This window comes from Spea bombifrons, chromosome 8 (assembly GCF_027358695.1).
Source record: "Spea bombifrons isolate aSpeBom1 chromosome 8, aSpeBom1.2.pri, whole genome shotgun sequence".
NCBI lineage: Eukaryota > Metazoa > Chordata > Amphibia > Anura > Pelobatidae > Spea > Spea bombifrons.
Window position 1 is genome coordinate 19,363,882 of NC_071094.1, and position 17,044 is coordinate 19,380,925.

At 42.5% G+C, this 17,044-nt stretch overlaps 1 protein-coding gene across 2 annotated transcripts in view; it reads right to left on the bottom strand.

Annotated features, from left to right (window-relative positions):
- FAAH2 (fatty acid amide hydrolase 2) overlaps positions 1–17,044 on the bottom strand; it is a 181,276-nt gene that overhangs the window by 118,701 nt on the left and 45,531 nt on the right. For both annotated transcript variants that reach the window (XM_053473778.1, XM_053473779.1), the window contains exon 5: positions 14,465–14,600. In XM_053473778.1, the coding sequence (XP_053329753.1) occupies positions 14,465–14,600 (136 nt within the window). The remainder of the gene's footprint in view (positions 1–14,464; positions 14,601–17,044) is intronic.

Genomic DNA, 17,044 nt, shown 5'->3' on the forward strand with positions numbered 1-17,044 from the left:
GATGTGCCACAGGCAGGTTGCTAAAGGGGAAAAAAGTGTCACAGGCAGGTTGCTAAAGGGGCAGAGGTGGAACAGGCAGGCTGTTTTAGGGGCAAAGGTGGCACAGGGAGGCTGCTAAAGGGGCAAAAGTGGCACAGGCCGGCTGTTTCAGAGGCAGAGGTGGCACAGGCAGGCTGCTAAAGGGAGAGAGCTGGCACAGTCAGGATGCTAAAGGGGTAGAGATGGCACAGGCAGGCTCCTAAAGGGGCAGAGGTGGCACAGGCAGGCTCCTAAAGGGGCAGAGGTGGCATAGGCAGGCTGCTAAAGGGGCAAAGGTGGCACAGGGAGGCTGCTAAAGGGGCAGAAGTGGCACAGGCAGGTTGCTAAAGGAGCAGATGTGCCACAGGCAGGTTGCTAAAGGGAGAGAGCTGGCACAGTCAGGCTGCTAAAGGGGCAGAGATGGCACTGACAGGCTCCTAAAGGGGCAGAGCTGGCACAGGCCGGCTCCTAAAGGGGCAGAGGTGGCACAGGCAGGCTGCTAAAGGGGCAAAGGTGGCACAGGGAGGCTGCTAAAGGGGCAGATGTGGCACAGGGAGGTTGCTAAAGGGGCAGATGTGCCACAGGCAGGTTGCTAAAGGGGCAGATGTGCCACAGGCAGGTTGCTAAAGGGAGAGAGCTGGCACAGTCAGGCTGCTAAAGGGGCAGAGGTGGCACAGACAGGCTCCTAAAGGGGCAGAGGTGGCACAGTCAGGCTGCTAAAGGGGCAAAGGGAGGCTGCTAAAGGGGCAGATGTGCCACAGGCAGGTTGCTAAAGGGGAAAAAAGTGTCACAGGCAGGTTGCTAAAGGGGCAGAGGTGGAACAGGCAGGCTGTTTTAGGGGCAAAGGTGGCACAGGGAGGCTGCTAAAGGGGCAGAAGTGGCACAGGCCGGCTGTTTCAGAGGCAGAGGTGGCACAGGCAGGCTCCTAAAGGGGCAGAGGTGGCACAAGTAGGATACTAAAGGGGCAGTGGTGGCCCGGACAGGCTGTTTTTAGGGGCAAAGGTGGCACATGGAGGCTGTTTCAGGGGCAGAGGTGGCAAAGGCAGGTTGTTTCAGGGGTAGAGGTAGCACAGGCAGGCTGTTTCCGGGGCAGAGTTGGCACAGGCAGGCTGTTCCCAGGGCAGAGGTGGCACAGGCAGGCTTCTAAAGGGGGAAAAAGTGTCACAGGCAGGTTGCTAAAGGGGCAGAGGTGGCACAGGTAGGCTGTTTCAGGGGCAGCAGTGGCACGAGTAGGATACTAAAGGGGCAGTGGTTGCACAAACAGGATGTTTCAGGGGCAGCTGTACCACAGGCAGGTTGCTAAAGGGGAAAAAGTGGCACGGGCAGGGTGTTTTAGGGGCAGAGGTGGCACAGGCAGGCTGTTTTAGGGGCAGAGGTGTCACAGGCAGGTTGCTAAAGGGGCAGAGGTGGCGCAGGCAGGCTCCTAAAGGGGCAGAGGCGGCGCAGGCAGGCACCTAAAGGGGCAGAGGTGGCACAGGCAGGCTCCTAAAGGGGCAGAGGCGGCACAGGCAGGCTCCTAAAGGGGCAGAGGTGGCACAGGCAGGCTCCTAAAGGGGCAGAGGTGGCACAAGTAGGATACTAAAGGGGCAGTGGTGGCCCGGACAGGCTGTTTTAGGGGAAAGGTGGCACAGGGAGGCTGCTAAAGGGGCAGAAGTGGCACAGGCAGGCTGTTTCCGGGGCAGAGGTGGCACAGGCAGGCTGTTTCAGGGGCAGAGGTGGCACAGGCAGGCTGCTAAAGGGGCAGCAGTGGCACAAACAGGATGTTTCAGGGGCAGAGGTGCCACAGGCAGGTTGCTAAAGAGGAAAAAGTGGCACAGGCAGGTTACTAAAGGGAGAGAGCTGGCATAGACAGGCTGGTAAAGCGGCAGAGGTACCACGGGCAACCTGCTAAAGGGGAAAAAGTGGCACAGGCAGGCTGCTAAAGGGGCAGAGGTGGCACAGACAGGCTGCTAAAGGGGCAGAGGTGGCACAGACAGGCTGCTAAAGGGGCAGAGGTGGCACAGACAGGCTGCTAAAGGGGCAGAGGTGGCACAGACAGGCTCCTAAAAGGGCAATGGTGGCACAAGTAGGATACTAAAGGGGAAGTGGTGGCCCTCGTCTTATAATCGGGGTCATCTCATAAACAGACCTCAAATAGGTCTGACTACGAGACTAAGATCCAGATCCCCTGCAGCATGGTGCCGTCGCCAGCACTACCCTACCTTGATGGAGGTCTGTGGACCTCCATCACCACCTACTCGGGCGATCTGCCCCTCACACTAAAGGGCTTCACCGGGGCCACGCGATCAGCCCCGGTGACGTCACATGCGATGACGTCACCGTGCAACTTTATTAACAACTGACAAGTGTCAGTTAAAGAGGTATCTCAGGCATCTAAGCAGCTACAGACCCCCAACATATACCGTTGGAAAGGTAATCGCCTCACCTTTCCTTTGGTATAAGGCTTGTAAAAAAAGAATAAAAAGTATTAAGTAAAAAAAGTTAAAAAAAATGATTTGGGGGTCTCTAAAGGAAGATAAATAAAGATCAAAATTGCCTAGAGACCCCCAAATTAAATTATCTAAACATAAACTAGTTTAACTTTAAAAAAAAAAAAAAAGTTTAAGTAGCCAATGTTACCACAGTGATCATTTAGCTATGGAAAGTCACATTCCCTTTTTAAAAATGGATGATGCTAAATTTTAATCCCATGATCATGGGGTTAAATTTAGCCAATGGTAGAGGGAGGCAATTTTTGAAATCCTGATGAACTGTAAATGAACTGCAATTATTATTAAAATCTGCAATTAAGCTTGTGTGGTAGGTGAGTAACCATCTCATCCCTGGAGCTCCTTGCATTTTTACTGCAAAACTTATTTTCGCTGTAAAAGTGATTTTTTTTCTCCCTTTACCATGATTTCTCTGGGATTGTAAGGGGAAAGAATGGTGTGTGCTTCTGCGAGTGAATGGAGATATGAAAGGCGTGTGAATGGTCAGTAATTAGGGTTGAAGCCTTGACGTGGCATTACTGCTCATGTAAGAAGTTAAATTATGGCACAAAAAGTACACATTTGCAAAAACTACACCCCTCGGTGCTTCAAATGAGGGGCTGCATGTGTTCCTAGTACAAACCTGGAGTGCGCAAGACACAAATGAACATGTCGCTATGGTTACAAAAAACATTTTCTAGCCAAAGCGACATATTCCATCACTATTTGTGCACTCAACTTTTGTCCTAGAAATACATGTAGGCCCTCATTTGAAGCTCCAAGGGGTGTAGCTAATTTAACTTCCCAGATGTCTAGACCACTTTAACTTCAGATATGGCAGATTTGAACAGTCTTAAAACATTTAGGGGTGATGCCTGCAATTAGACAGCGCTAGACAGCTGGGAAGTTAAATTATGGTACATAAAGTATACATTTGCAGAAACTACACCCCTTGGCGTATCAAATGAGGGGCTGCATGTATTAGTAGCACAAGACTGGAGTGCGCAAGACATAAATGAACTCACTTTTCATTTTTTTGTAAGTGTGATATTCGCTTATTTGTTGTGCACGTCAGATTTGTGATACAAATACAAATAAGACCTCATTTGCAGCAGCTGGGGGTGTAGTTTCTAAAAATATATAGTTTTGTTGGCATATTTTAACATCCCAGGCAGCTAGAGCTGTTTAATTGACGGCAGCCATGCATTACATTTAAAGATGTCTTTTAATGACAATTGCCGGTTCTGGCACGTCACCGGAAAACAAACTGTTAGCGACAATTGACGTGCCAGGACCGTCATGATCTACGTTCGCTTTCTGCACCCAAACGGTGTTGCTGTAATGCCTCGACTTCGAGGCATTCAGCAACGCCACGATCGGCACTAGGGGGCCATCTCTGGCTCCTCCCCGTGGCGTCAACATTCGCCATACATTGTATGGAGGTGGACGCCCGTTTTAAAAGCGTTTAGGAGACGATCAACGATCACCTCCTAAACTTAAATGGTGTCGCTGGAATGCCTCGATCAGGAGGCATCCAGCGACACCAAACACTTACCCCAGGATGATCTTCACCATCAGCAAGATGGCGACCGTCCTGAAAAAAAAAATAATAAAGATGAAAAAGTTCGCTAGAAGGTCTCCAGACCCTCTAGAGAACTCTGGCTCCACTTACAGGTTGAATACAGGTACTGCATTCAACCATGCAAGTCAATGGAGCCCAGCTTTCTAATCACAGTGTGATTAGTAAAAATAAATTAAAAAATTAAATTAATAATAATAATTAGAAAAAAAACAGTAAAATGTAAAAATAATTTCCCACTGATGTTCAGGGGAACCTTCAAGTTGAAAAAAATGTTAAATTCTTTTTAAAAAAAGGCAAAAAAATATATATATATAAAAAATAAAGTCCTAAAATTAGCACATTAGCTTAAAACAATTCTCGCATGGAAAGAGTTAAAATACTGGCATATTAAATGCCCATGGGGTGTCTACTTTTAAAAATGTATGATTTGATGGGGTAAATTGAATTGGCCGGGTTCAACAATGCCCCAATTAACACGAGGGGAAGGATGGCCACACATCTAATTTCCAATTAGAAAAATGCACACGTACCAAATGTGGCCTTTTAGTTCCCCCCCAAAAATGACAAACCCATGCATGTGGGGTATCACTGTACTCAGGAGATGTTGCTGAACACATATTGGGGTGTCATGCGACAGCGGCATATACCAGGAGCTGTAAATTCATACATAACATAGGTGTGTGGGGGAAAAATACACATAAAAGAATACTACTGCAAACTACTGAAAAAATTCTGGTGGTAAAGTGTGCATGCAAAGAGTTAAAATACCAGCATTTAAAATACCCTGGGGTGTCTAGTTTTCAAAAATATATGGTTTTGTTGGGCACACTGAAATGGCCCGGCTCAAAGATATACCAAATAGGGCATGGGCAGTGGATCCCCAAATGCCAAAGTTCAACATTGAAAAATGTGCATGCCCCAAATGTGGCCCTTTTGCCCCCAAACAGCCAGGCAAAATCATGCATGTGAGGTATCGCTGTACTCAGGAGATGTTGCTAAACACATATTGGGGTGTTTTGTGATAGTGACATATACGAGAACCTTTTAATTCATACCTGAAGTAAAATGTGTGTGAAAAAACAAATGCAAAAAAAAATACTACCATAAAGTTTGACAAAGGCTGATGGTAGAATTAGTGCTTGGAAAGGGTTAAAATACTAGCATTTGGAATACCCTGGGCTGTCTTGTTTTCAAAAATATATGACTTGATGGGGTAAATTGCATTGGCCGGCTTCAAAGATACCCGAAAGGGCACATGGGGGGGAAGAATTACCAGATTTGGAAAAACGGCTTTGAAATAGCAAAACGCTACCTGTACTTATTGCCCCATAATGTGTAGAAAAAAGCAAAAAAACATAAAAACATTGGGTATTTCTAAACTCAGGACAAATAGTAGAATCTATTTAGCAGGTTTTTTCATTACCTTTTATAGATGAGTAAAAGATTTTTCAACTAAAAGTTAGAAACAGTCATTTTTTTCTAAATTTTTCACCATATTTTATACTTTTTTTTTAAATAGTAAATAATATGATACAATCAAAACAATGTCATCTAAAGAAAGCCCTTCTTGTCCTGAAAAAAAAACAATATCTAATGTGTGTGGGTTCAGTAAACGGGAAAGAAGAAAATTACAGCTAAACACGAGCAGCGCAGAAATGTTAGAACGGCCATTGTCACGCAGGGTACAAAAAGTAAAATCAGCCTTTGTCACGAAGGGGTTAAAAGCGAATCACGTGCATGCTTTTGAATATTGACAGATACAATGTTTGTAAACATTGTATCTGCTTATATTACCCTGTCTCCCTCCTCCTCACTCGTGGTTGTGAGTTGGAGAGAGACAGAACACGTTGTTGCAGAGAGTCCCGAGCGATTTCTATTAAAAAAATAAAAATAATTTGACCCTAAGGGGTTAATTCTTTTTTTTCCCCTAAAATTTGGGTGGGTGGCTGTGGGTGAGTTATTTAGTGGGGAATTGATTAGTTAGTAGGGAATTTATCAGTTAGTGGGGAATTGATTAGGCAGGGATTAGGGTTAGGGTCTAGGGTTAGGTAGGGCAAAAAAAATATATATATACACATATATATAAAAAAAATATATATACCGTATTTGCTCAATTATAAGACAAGGTTTTTTTCAGAGCAAATGCTCTGAAAAATACCCCTCGTCTTCTAATCGGGGTCGTCTTCTAATCAGACCTCAAATAGAGGTCTGATTATGAGACTAAGATCCAGATCCCCCGCACCGCTGCAGGGGACCTGGATCCTCCTGGATCCTCCTGTCTCTCCCCCCCATTTAACACCCCCCACACACACACTTACCGGTGCTTCCTGCTGTATTGCCGGGGCAGCGGGTTGACGTCTACGCGTAGACAACGTCCGCTGCAGCCGGAAGGAGGTGTGGCTAGCAGCGGGGGTTGTCTGCGTCCATCGCGCATACCTTCCCTGACTGTCAGAGATCAGAGTTCCCCGCACCGGGGCTGCAGCGGAAGGAGACGTCAACCCGCTGCCCCGGCAATGCAGCAGGAAATTGGAAGCACCGGTAAGTAAGTAAGTGTGTGTGTGTGTGTGTGTGTGTGTGTTAAATGGGGGCATAGGGCATTTCTGGAATGCCTTATACCCCTATATGCCACTCTGGCACTTAGGGGGTTAAAAGGCATATTATGGGGCAGAGTGGCATATAGGGAGGTATAAGGCATTTCAGGAGGCAGAGTGGCGTTAAGGGGGCATTTAATAGAGCAGTCTGCCTCCAGAAATGCCTTATACCTCCCTATATGCCACTCTGCCCCATAATATGCCTTTTAACTAGGGCTGCAACTAACGATTATTTTAATAATCGATTAGTTGGCCGATTATTTTTTCGATTAATCGATTAATCGGATAAAAAAAAAAACAATATGCAAACTTTTCGTTTATTTAAAATGTAATGAACTGGATGTTAAAAAACAACTTAAAATTTACATTAACATTCTTATTTTGTTACGAGAACCCAAACACAATATTTATCAAACTAGTTTTAATACCTAAACCACTCACTTTGCCCCGGCACTTTGCACCCTGCACCCAGCACTTTGCACCCAGCACCCAACACTTTGCACCCTGCACCCAGCACTTTGCACCCAGCACCCAACACTTTGCACCCAACACCCAGCACTTTGCACCCAGCACCCAACACTTTGCACCCAGCACTTTGCACCCAACACTTTGCACCCAACACTTTGCACCCAACATCCAGCACTTTGCACCCAACACTTTGCATCCAGTCTCCCACTCTGCCCTGCACCCACACTCTGCCCTCCATCCCCACCCTGCCCTGCACCCACACTCACACCCTGCCCTGCACCCACACTCACACCCTGCCCTGCACCCAGTCTGCCACTCTGCTCTGCACCCTGCCCTGCACCCAGTCTCCCACTCTGCTCTGCACCCTGCCCTGCACCCACACTCACACCCTGCCCTGCCCTGCACCCACACCCCCACCCTGCACCCAGTCTCCCACTCTGCCCTGCACCCAGTCTCCCACTCTGCTCTGCACCCTGCCCTGCACCCACACTCACACCCTGCCCTGCCCTGCACCCACACCCCCACCCTGCACGCACACCCCCACCCAGTCTCCCACTCTGCCCTGAATCCAGTCTCCTACTCTGCCCTGAACCCACACTCTGCCCTGCACCCCCACCCCCACTCTGCCCTGCACCCCCACCCCCACTCACACTCTGCCCTGCCCTGCATCCCCACTCACACCCAGCCCTGCACCCAGTCTCCCACTCTGACACTCTCACACATAGACATTCACACATAGACATTCACACATAGACATTCACACATAGAGAATCACTTACCTCAGCTATGGACTCGTTCCTCTTACAAGCGTCAAGAAGTTGAAAACTTTATTTGAACAGCAGACCAACATTGAAGCGCGTCACGTAGCTCAAAGAAGGCGGAGACTGCAGCGCGCGTAGCAGAAGTCGGGAAACGCTCGCGGAGGAGGTAAAACAAGCAGAGTTCTCCAACAACTAATCGATCACTCGATTAATCGATAACGGAAATCGTCGACAACGATTTCCGTTATCGATTATTATCGATTTTATCGATTCGTTGTTTCAGCCCTACTTTTAACCCCCTAAATGCCAGAGTGGCATATAGGGGTATAAGGCATTTCTGGAGGCAGAGTGCTCTATACAATGCCTTTTAACTCCCTTAATGCCACTCTGCCTCCTGGAATGCCTTCTACCTCCCTATATGCCACTCTGCCCCATAATATGCATTTTAACCCCCTAAATGCCAGAATGGGATTTAGGGGTATAAAGCATTTCTGGAGGCAGAGTGGCACATAGGGGGTCAAAAGGCATACCATGGGGCACAGTGGCATATAGAGGGTTAAAAGGCATATCATGGGCCACAGTGCCATATTGGTGTGGCAAGCCTGGGGGAAGATGTGCGTAACTGGGGGACAGGTTGGAAAATACAAGGAAATAAAAACAAAAAAAATATTTTTCTCAATTATAGCTTTTATTAAAAAAAATAGTTTACATGAATTAACATTTACTGGTAAAACTTTTTTCCTTTAGGGTCGTCTTATATTCAGGCTTTTTCTTTTTTTCCTAAGTTAATATTCAGATTTTGGGGGGTCGTCTTATAATCGAGCAAATATGGTATATGGATAGGTTTTATACGGTGGAAGAGGCATATAAAATGTTGGCGTCAGACACTGACACTGCGTCAGACTCTGCCACTGACACTGCGTCAGATTTTGATGTGGGCCAGTTCACCAGCAGCTCTGATGATGCTGCACCCCCAGTTAAAAGGAGCCGTGTTGCTTCTTCTACTACTACTACTCCTGATCCCTCTGATGAGTGGATCCCTGCAGCTGGCACTTTTCCAGATGTTCCCCCCTTCACTGCCAATTCCGGCATTCATACGGATGTCGCAGAATACACCCCAAGCCAGTTTATGGAGCTGTTCATGGGCAATGAGTTTTGGGAGACGTTAGTTTACCAAACTAACTTGTACGCTGCCCAGGAATTTAGAAATAAAGCCAAAGCAAACAAGCAAAAGGCATGGACTCCCACTGATGTGTGCGAGTTAAAAACATTCTGGGCACTCACCATGATAATGGGGATAATAAAAAAGCCCACTTTAAAGTCGTACTGGAGCACAGACCCCATTATTTCAACCCCAATTTTCTCCAACACCATGCACAGGGGAGGGTATGCACTCCTCCTCCGCTTTTTACATTTCAATGACAATACCCAGTCCATTCCCAAAGATGACACCACATATGACAGGCTTTTTAAAATTCGCCCCCTTATTTCTCACTTCCAAACTAAATTTGCTGCAGTTTATACCCCCAAGCGAGAAATTAGTATTGATGAGTCCCTAATGAAATTTAAAGGCCGGTTAGGGTTCAAGCAAAACATTCCCTCTAAACGCTCCCGGTATGGGGTAAAATTTTATAAATTATGTGAGAGCAGTTGTGGCTACACATATTCCTTCCGGGTTTATGAGGGGGAAAGATGCCAAGCTTGACCCACCAGGTTGCCCAGACCATCTGGGCATAAGTGAAAAAATTGTCTGGGACCGTGTTTGCCCCTTACTGAACAAAGGGTACCACTTGTACATGGACAACTATTACACAAGTGTCCCTTTGTTCAAGTTGTTGTTTTGCAAGGACACTTTGGCCTGTGGCACCATAAGGCAGAACAGAATAGGGCTCCCAAAACAGATTAGGGAAACCAAATAAAAAATTGGGGCATCCTTAGCTTTACGCCAACAAGAACTTTTGGCTGTAAAATATAGGGACAAGAAGGATGTGTGCATGTTAAGCACAATTCATGATGATGCCACTGTTCCTGTTCGGGGCAAAACACAGGTCCAGAGAAAGCCAACCTGCATCAAGGCCTACAATAGGCATATGGTGGGAGTGGATTTGGCCGATCAATTATTGCAGCCATACCTCATCATGAGAAAAACAAATACGTGGTATGAAAAGGTAGCCATTTATATAATGCAGATTGCAACTCATAATGCATTCTTACTTTTTAAAAAAATACACCCTTCCAAAAAAAAACCACATTTTTATCTTTTCAGTTTTTGTTACTCAAGGAAATCTTGGCTCCAGCTGAACAAGGCCCTTCAGTCATAATTCAGGAAGAACGTTTCCCTTTCAAATTTCCTCCAACCTCCAAAAAATCTAAAACACAGAAACGGTGCAGGGTGTGTTATGCCAAAGGGCACAGGAAGGACTGTTCTGGTTGCCCTGATAAGCCCGGTCTGTGCATTGGCAACTGTTTTAAGGAATTTCATTCAGTTGCCAGTTACAAAAAAATAATTTCATTTTTTCTTAATCTTTCTTAATCGTTCTTAATCTACTGTTCTTAATCTACTGTTCATAAATATATATACTATTATGGGGTAATTTACAGGACTTCCAAAATGTCCCAAATGGGATATGGGCCCAGTAAACCAATTTCTGAAAACTTGCGCATGTTCCAGTTATGGCCTCATGGCTTCCTCAAAAAATGCATGAACCATGCATGTGAGGCCGTGTTGGAATCAGGGGATGTTGGTGAACAAAATATGGTGTTTTCTTCCACTGTAGCACTTATGGTGTGCAAGAAATTCAATGCAACATTGAAATTTATGTGTTAAAAACACAATAAAATAATTTCCCTGTGAAGTTTGGCAGACATCAGTGAAAAATGGCTGGCTGAAAACTGTCAAAACTACCCTAGTTGAACACCTTGACTTGTCTACTGTTCATAAATATATACTTTTATGGGGTACTTTACAGTGGGGGGCTTCCAAAATGTCCCAAATGGGATATGGGCCCAGGAAACCAATTTCTGAAAATTCCAAATTTGAAAACTAAAATGCGCATGTTCCAGTTTTGCCCTCATAGCTTCCTCAAAAAATGCATGAACCATGCATGTGAGGCCTTGTTGGAACCGAGGGATGTTGGTGAACACAATTTGGTGTTTTTTTCTGCAGCTGCACATATTCTATACAAAATATAACATGAAATCTAAAGCAACATTGCAACATATGCAAAAAAATACCTCAAAATTTGGCAGCAATTGGCGATAAAATCGCTGTTTTAAAAGTGTCAAAATGACCCTAGTTGTGCACCTTGACTTATCTACTGTTCATAAACATATAATTTTGGGGGGATAATCAGTATCTGTGACAACTATTGCAGTTATTAGACTACCATGCCAAATTACAAAAAAATTACATTTCAAAAACATGAGGCATGCCTTGCAATATTTGCCCTATACTGGTCAAAATAAATGAAAATCTTGGCCATGTTGGGTGGTTTCCAAATCAGGATAAGTTAATGAATATATTTTGGATAATTTTTTCCCATTGGTTCAATGTGTGTACAATTTGTATGTATACAAAACTGTAAAAAAATGCATTTTTTTCATTTTTTCCCCACTTTTTCCAGTTTATTTCAAACAAAACAATGTACTACCCGGCTTTTCAAATGAAAGCCCTACTTGTGATGAAAAAAACAATATATGATTTGTGTGGGTGCACTAATTGATAAGAGAGAAATTACAGTTGAAGAAAGACATGGCAAAAACACAAAAACTGCTCTGGTCCTTTAGCGACACCTTAGTATCAAAATCCCGGTCCTGAAGGGGTTAAATAACAACTCTTTAACCGCATTCTTTAGCGGTGAGACTACTGTTCCACATTATATAAGGTAACTTAAGTGACATCCTGCTTTAGATTGTAGGGAGAGGGGGAACCAACAAAAAGATAATAAAATAAATAAATAATACACTTAGATTTATGCGCAACATATGTATCCTATGTTTTACAATGACTAGTGTCTGTCATATTCATTTATTATCTTAAATAACAACTCGCATTCTTTACTGCTGAAACTACTGTTGCACATTATAAAGGTGTAAAGGTGACATTCTTATCTAGCCATTTAATTTCCTTGTGCAAACACTGAAACCACATACATACATGTATTGTGAGCATCCAAGACATCTAAAAATACAAAACAAAAAAAAACAGCTTACACTTTTTTTCATTATTATTTTTACCATGAGCAGTGCTTATATATTTTCCTTTTTTTTTTTCCTCTTCCTCCTTTCTCTTTTTATAATTATTACATTAAACTATATATAGTGACATATTACATGTTTTATACAGTGTCTTAACTGCAAATTCTTACTTTTGTGTAGATTCTTTTTATAATGATACTCACATCTCAAGCTTTATTGTGAATACCAGGCTCTACCCTTTTTTAGTGAATAAGCCCCATCAACGTATATAATACTTATACTCTTACTTAAAAAAAAACTTACTTATTAAAAAAAACACTACATACTACTTCATGTCCTCCTCTTTCCCCATGGGTTTTCTCTGCAAATCACTTTATACTTTTTTTATCACAGTTATTCAAGGAGAAATAAAAATGAAGATTCTCCTCTTCTCTCTTTCTACTCTCTAATTTTGCTTTATATTATTCAATTTCATCTATGATTCAAATTTAATTGGGGAGTCTATGTTTAGTATTTGATCTTTCCAAGTGGCTCTCCTATGAGGTGGGCCCCAACAATATTTGATATTTTGTTGTCTTAAAATATACAGAAAGGGATTGAAAATTCTTCTCCAAGCTCTCATCTGATAAGACAAATATTGCATAATTATCACATTTGAATGTTCCTGCTGTAGGTGCATTTGAAAATTAGTGATAACATCTCGTGCTTGTTTTTCTGCAATATTCCTCGGCTTGTACTCTTTCTAATTTAGTCATGTTGGGAAGTGTCTTAGCCCAGTTTCTTAAACATCTCTATCAAAAAAAGATACTAGTTCTCCTCAGGAATATTTCTAAATCTCAAATTAGATATTCTTGATCTATGTTCTAATTCCATTACCTTAGATGTTAAACTTTCCATCATTGTGGCTTAATCTTTGGTTTCTTTTAGTAAGGAGTATGCGACTATCCTTTGAGTTGCTGACATGTCCGTTATCAATCTGTGCTCCATTTCCTTGTTGGAAACTGGGGGAGAAAATCCCAGAAAGTCTCTTCTCTTTTGGTTTATCTTTTTTCCCTTTAATCTGGAGCTCTTTTATGGGACATTTTTTTCTTATCAGTTCCTATCTTTGTGACTGTTAGGAAAATAAATCAGTTTATCAGATATGATTTCTCCTCTTAGCAACACAGTACACAGTTGTCACTTGAACACAGTTGTCACAGTTGTACTTGAAAAACCAATATGTTATGGTATATGGTAAATTCTAGTTATTTCAGCAAGCAACTATTCATCTAATCAAGAATTAAGAGAAGGTTTGTTTACTAATCTCTAGGTTTTAAAAGATTTTCCATTTGTCAAGTAACCTTGACAGTTCTCTGACGCCTCCTTGGAATCGGCACCTGCTACTTATCCATCACACACCTACACACTCTGACCTCCACCGGACGGGACTTTTGGTCCCATTTCTCACGGTTTCTCACTGCTGCTGCAAGAAGTTCGGTCCGCCTCGTCATCAATATGCCCGATGGCGCTAACACATGTTATAGGATACCTTGGTCTGAATTCTCTGTAATGGCTGACACGCTTTTTGGCCATATAATTCTGTAACCACTCGTTGTACCGATTACTCTTTGTCTCTCTCATTTCTCGGCCTGCGTGCCGTACTCGTTATGTTATGTTTCTGCAGCCGGATATGTTTTCATATCTGTATTGTATGCCTCTCGCAGACTGTCATGCTACCGGTGTATCATTGCAGTACCCTGTATGTATCTTACATATCTTTTAATAAACTGTGAATTGCAAAGAAAAAAAAAGTAACCTTGACAGTTATAGCTTGCTGTTTCTTTAACTAACAAAATAGGACTTCATTTCTCCTTCCTTGCTTTTCTTCCCTTTTCTTTTCCACCAGCTACCATTCCTCATTCCTCTTCCACAGACTCCTCACCTTTTACATATTAGGCTTACATCAAAGGGGCTTATCATTCCAAATGTTTTTTGATAAGCAAAATCTGTTCAGTGAAATATTTTAAAAGATATACTTACCTGTCTTTGTCTTCGTTTGCTGAGTGACACTCCAACTGACTATATAGCATTTCCTTCTTTATTTTTTTTAGGTTTGCAGATGGCATGTATAATGTAGCTCTTTTTTTTTTTAACATGCTAGTCTATGCTGTTATTCAATTATATAATTTCCACTTTAGTAGCCGATTATTTTTTTCCAATTCTCCACCAACCTCATCCTCATAGCTCCCTCAGCCATCTTCGCTTTCACGGTTAAAACAGCAGCATCTCCTTCACACCGGCTAAGTATTTCAGCCCCGCCTCTCATGCTTGCATGCATACTCCTATTTTTTTAATAAAAATGTACTTTCAGGTCTTGATTATATGTCTCTTCATACTAACCTTACAACGTTCTTTCCAGCCATCACTTTAAGAACAGGTTTTAAGTCAATGGCGTATCTACACATGGGCCCAGTGCACAGGAACTCTGAACGGCAGCCATAAGCATTGGGAAACTGTCCTTCATTAGGGACAACACCTGTAGGCAGATATACTGTACATAATTAAAGATTTTCATGATACTTACACTGTTATGCTGTACATCAAACATGAAAACAGTAAAGAGAACTTTTCACGATATCTGGTTTAAAGGCAATTCCAAGCATTTACACTACTAAACAGAAACAGGTTATCTCCAGTTATATAAGCTGAATATTAGGAGGTTTATTTAATAAACAATCTTAATTTTATCATATAATTATTTAAATATATTTCACTTGAATAAATGTGAAAAAGAAATAAATATAAGATTAAAAAAGGTGGGCATTTTGGCCAATTTCAAAATGAAATATGGAGATGCTCTACGCCTGGAAGGACTTCTTTGAGTCCATCAAAGCTATATAAAGTCTAAAACAAAGGCAGCCACACAAAAAATAGTGGCTATAATTTTAACACCATTACCCTTGCCTTAATTAAGTCATCCTCAAAGAGCAGTCCCTTATCCTACTATCTTATTGCCTCTCAACCATCCAATACATTGTAATCTTGGAAGAACTGGACCTCATCTCCTTTTGTACAAATATGCAGTTTTGTTAATGTTACTGTCAACCTTAAATTGTCTTCAGTAAATATTTTCACTGTCCTCTATTGCAACAGGGCTATGGAATCTGGGGGCTATATAAATAAAAAAAAAAACAATGAAAAAATAAATGAAACCCTGGGCAACAAGAGTCTTATATTATCTTGACATATCATCTGTTATATTTGTTCATTTACATACAGAATCTTAATTGGCAGTTGGTCTTTGAACCATACATGTTAACAACTCAGTTACGATAATAATGAGTTGGTGACTAGATGCAGATTGGTGCTCTCTGAGTTATTCCTTGGTAACACACTAATTTGAGTGACTACACAGTGACAATACATGGTGTCAGAAGCTTGTTTCTTTCTGCAAAATGGATTTGGGGATTTAATAAATTTACCAGATGCATGGAGGAGATTTTACCAGCATGTACAGTTCTCGGGCCCGCTCTCTGACAAGCCTGAGGAAACCTTATGCAGCTACTGGCTCCTCTGCATAGGTGAAAAAGGGAGATATTTACAATACTTGGGCATTTGAGGAGTCTAAAAAGTTTGTCTTACTATGACAATTTGAGGAATATGTTATGCCCAAAGCTAATCCAAATTTTGTGAGGTGCAAGTCTCATAAAAAAATGCAGAGGAAACATGAGACGACAGAACATTTTGTAACAGAGCTTAAATTGCTTGCAAAAGACTGTGGATATGTGAACAGTGACGAGATGGTACGAGATTGTCACTAATTCTCCAAAAGTCAAATTAAATCAAGGTACTGATCTGACACTTGAAAATATCATAGATATAGCACGGTCGCATTACATACAGTTAAATACACAAATATTGAGGAGCTAGATGAACTTTATTGATGCAGTTAACAAAGAGCACAAAGAATGTGAACAGGCTTTTGCAGAAGTTCAATTAGGGGCACAAGCAGATAAAGTCAATTATAAATTAGATACTGGTGCCCAGGTAAATATAATTCCTACTAACAGATGTAAACTCTCCTCAGTACTGTAGCACCGAAGCGCACAACGCGCCCTCTTACAGGCTATGGAGGTGAGCCACTTGATGTTAAAATGACCTGTCAGTTTAAATGCAAATAAAAAGACACAGAAATTGTGCTTGAACTCTACATTGTGAACACACACACGCACCCCCAGTACTTGATTTGAGAGCATGTTTAGACGTGGGGCTAATTAAGCTTGTCTTTTCAGTGTGCGCAGATACGGATAAATGCACTATAATATAGGATTTTTCAAGGCATTGGACAGTTTCCAAGGAGAAGCTAGACAGTAAGTAAAAATCAGGAATTATTGTAAAAGTGCTTGAACCCACTGACTGGGTCAATGCCCTGGTTGTTGTGGAAAAACCTCGTACTGGAAAACTCAGGGTTTGTTTAGATCATAGAGACTTGTTTAGATCACCCCAAAACTTGCTGGAGCACAATTCTTCGGTGTACTAAATGCTGGACGATCAAACTCTCAGAGTCATCCAAGCTAACCACATTTAATAGAGTGGAGGGGAGATACAGATTTCACTGTTTACCCTTTGGACTGATTTCAGCTCAAGAGGAATTTACAAAAAAGATTGATGAGATTTATGAAGGACTTGATGGAGTGACAGCCATTGTTACTCGTTTTTGGGATAACAAAAGAGGAACATGATGCAAACTTGTGTGCTGTACTGAAGAGATCCCGGAGTTGATTGCTCCAGGAAGGTAAGCCAATTGCATATGCTTCTAAATCTCTCACACCAACAGAAGAAAACAATGCTCAACTAGAGAAGGAGTTAAACACTGTGGTGTTTGGATGTGTCAGGGTCCGGTGACCCGATGCGGTACCCGGTGGGGTCCGGCGACCCGATGTGGTACTCGCCGGGGTCCGGCGATCCAATGCGGTCCCT